Raw genomic sequence first — 2,224 nt, forward strand, 5'->3', positions numbered from 1 at the left:
GTTTGAAAAGTGAATAAAAATCCATATAAAACATATTCAAATAGTTTCCATAGGAACACAGATAAGTGTGACCCCATCGCCTAGTCTTCCACATTGTTGCATCTGTGCCAACCCTATTCACATAGACATCTCAAAACTCACAGTAATTAAGTTAAATGGTCCCCCCCAAACCCTTAAATCAAGCTAAACTCGCAGTTAACAGCTACAAGAATGGTATCTACACATTAATAGGAGCTGAAGCACAGGCTGCTGGGTGCCATTTCATCCCACTCTCCCAAGCACATGACACAGGCATAGTGCCAACATCTTGCTCCTCTATGCTGGGTGGGAAATCGTGGTTCTGGATTTGCTGCATCAGATGCCATGTTGGCCCTGACATCACATAGTAGATGGTCGGTCTCTGGAATCCACTGAAAGTGGAAGCAGCAGCGACAGTGTAAGCACCCATGTTCTCAAAGAGCATCCAATTGCCCACATGCATCTCGGGCAAGTTACAGTGCTCAACCAGGCAATCCAGGCCATCACAGGTCTGTCCCGAGATGCTGGATGAATAATACTTCTCATCTGGTTTGGGTCTCTTCTGCAGAAGAGGCTTCACGCGTGCATTTTCATAGAGGATGCAGTTGAATGATCCATATACTCCATCATTCACATAATACATAAATGTCTGTTCACTTGACTCATCTTCATCATCAGAGCCTGTCTGTTCCTTTAATACGAGTTTTTTGGCAATGATATTAACTGCTAGCATGAAAGCTGATTCAACATAGTATTTGCCTGGCTCAGCTATGATTCTCACTCCAGAGTCTGATGGAAAATACTTGTCCAACGCTGGGTTGATTACACTGGTGATCTCTTCAAATTTAAGCTTTACATCCTCAGATTCAGGAAAGCCACCACCAATATCAAGCAGATACATGTTGAAACCAACCTCAGCTCCCATGTCAAAGACACAGTGGGCATCAGAGATGGCCTTCACAAAGATCTCCAGATCAGTACAACCACCTCCCACGTGGAAGCTGACACCAATGACATCAATATCTAGCTCTTTCACCCATTCCAAAAGAAGCCTGCTGGTTTTGAGTGTGGCATCAAATTTGACACTGAGGCGACAGACTGCTTTGGAATCATCAGTGGCAATCCGCAAAACCAACCTGGCCTTTGGATGTGCCCTGGCAACTTTCATCAACTCAACTTCACTATCAAAAGTCATCATCTCGGGCTTCCCTGGTGGCACAATGGTTAAGAACCCACCTGCCAATGCAGGCGACATGGGTTTGAGCCCTGGTCCGGGAAGATCCCACATGCTGCAGAGTAACTAAGCCTGTGAGCCACAACTACTGAACCTGCGTGCCACACTACTGAAGCCCGGGCGCCTAGAGCCCGTGCTCCACAACAAGAGAAGTCACTGCAATGAGAAGCCCGCTCACCGCAACGAAGAGCAGCCCGCATGCAGCAACGAAGACCCAATGCAGCAAAAAATAAATAAATACATATACACATACATACATACATAAATAAATTAATTTTAAAAACCCAAACAAACAACAAAAATGTCATCATCTGGACTCCATTATTGGCAGCGTATTTAATCTGAGACACTTGTTCACAAGGATTTGCATAGATAATCCTCTTTGGAGGCACCCCGAGACTCTGTACCAACTGGATTTCAGTCTTGCTGGCATAGTCAAATCCTGTCCCTGTGGCAGCTAGGGTCTTCACTATGGTTCTGCTATCACTGCATTTGACTACATAAAAGGGGGTGACCCGAGGAAGAGCTTTAAACCGTCTCAGATGTTTCTTTAGAATGTCTCCCAGGTCTGCAACATAGAAGGTATCCTTACCGTCAAAAGAAGAAACTTCATTTTTTGGTTCCGGATGTCCTTGGCAGTAAAGCCTTCATCCAAGAAATGGCAGTCAAACTCTTCATTACTAAAGTTTTTCATGGTTTCTTGATATCTTTCTGAAACAACAAAATGGGAAACTAAGAGACGAAATTTAAAGAAATTATGCCAGCTTTCACAAAGGCAATGAATTCTCCAGGAATTCCAAGTCCCGCTGAAGATACGTGTGCCCTCGGTGCAGCAGTGAAAATGTTCTAACAAACGCACAATCTGCTGTACACCTTAAAGTGTCGGGCACCAAGGGCAGACCCCATGGAGATTAGACGCCGTTGCTGCCGAGCATGCAGGACTGCCGGCCGCCCTGCCGCTGTCCCCGCTGC

General features: G+C 45.4%; 1 protein-coding gene across 1 annotated transcript; it reads right to left on the reverse strand.

Moving 5' to 3' along the window:
- Positions 1 to 217: 217 nt before the first annotated feature.
- Positions 218 to 1,946, reverse strand: LOC309964116 (ornithine decarboxylase-like; the record flags this gene model as incomplete). The annotated part of the gene is given in 3 exon segments (XM_082842800.1): positions 218 to 1,199; positions 1,547 to 1,877; positions 1,880 to 1,946. Coding segments are annotated over 3 exon segments (1,380 nt in total).
- Positions 1,947 to 2,224: the final 278 nt, after the last annotated feature.

Source organism: Leucopleurus acutus, assembly GCF_964270905.1.
Source record: "Leucopleurus acutus genome assembly, chromosome: 1".
In the NCBI taxonomy this organism is placed as follows: Eukaryota; Metazoa; Chordata; class Mammalia; order Artiodactyla; family Delphinidae; genus Leucopleurus; species Leucopleurus acutus.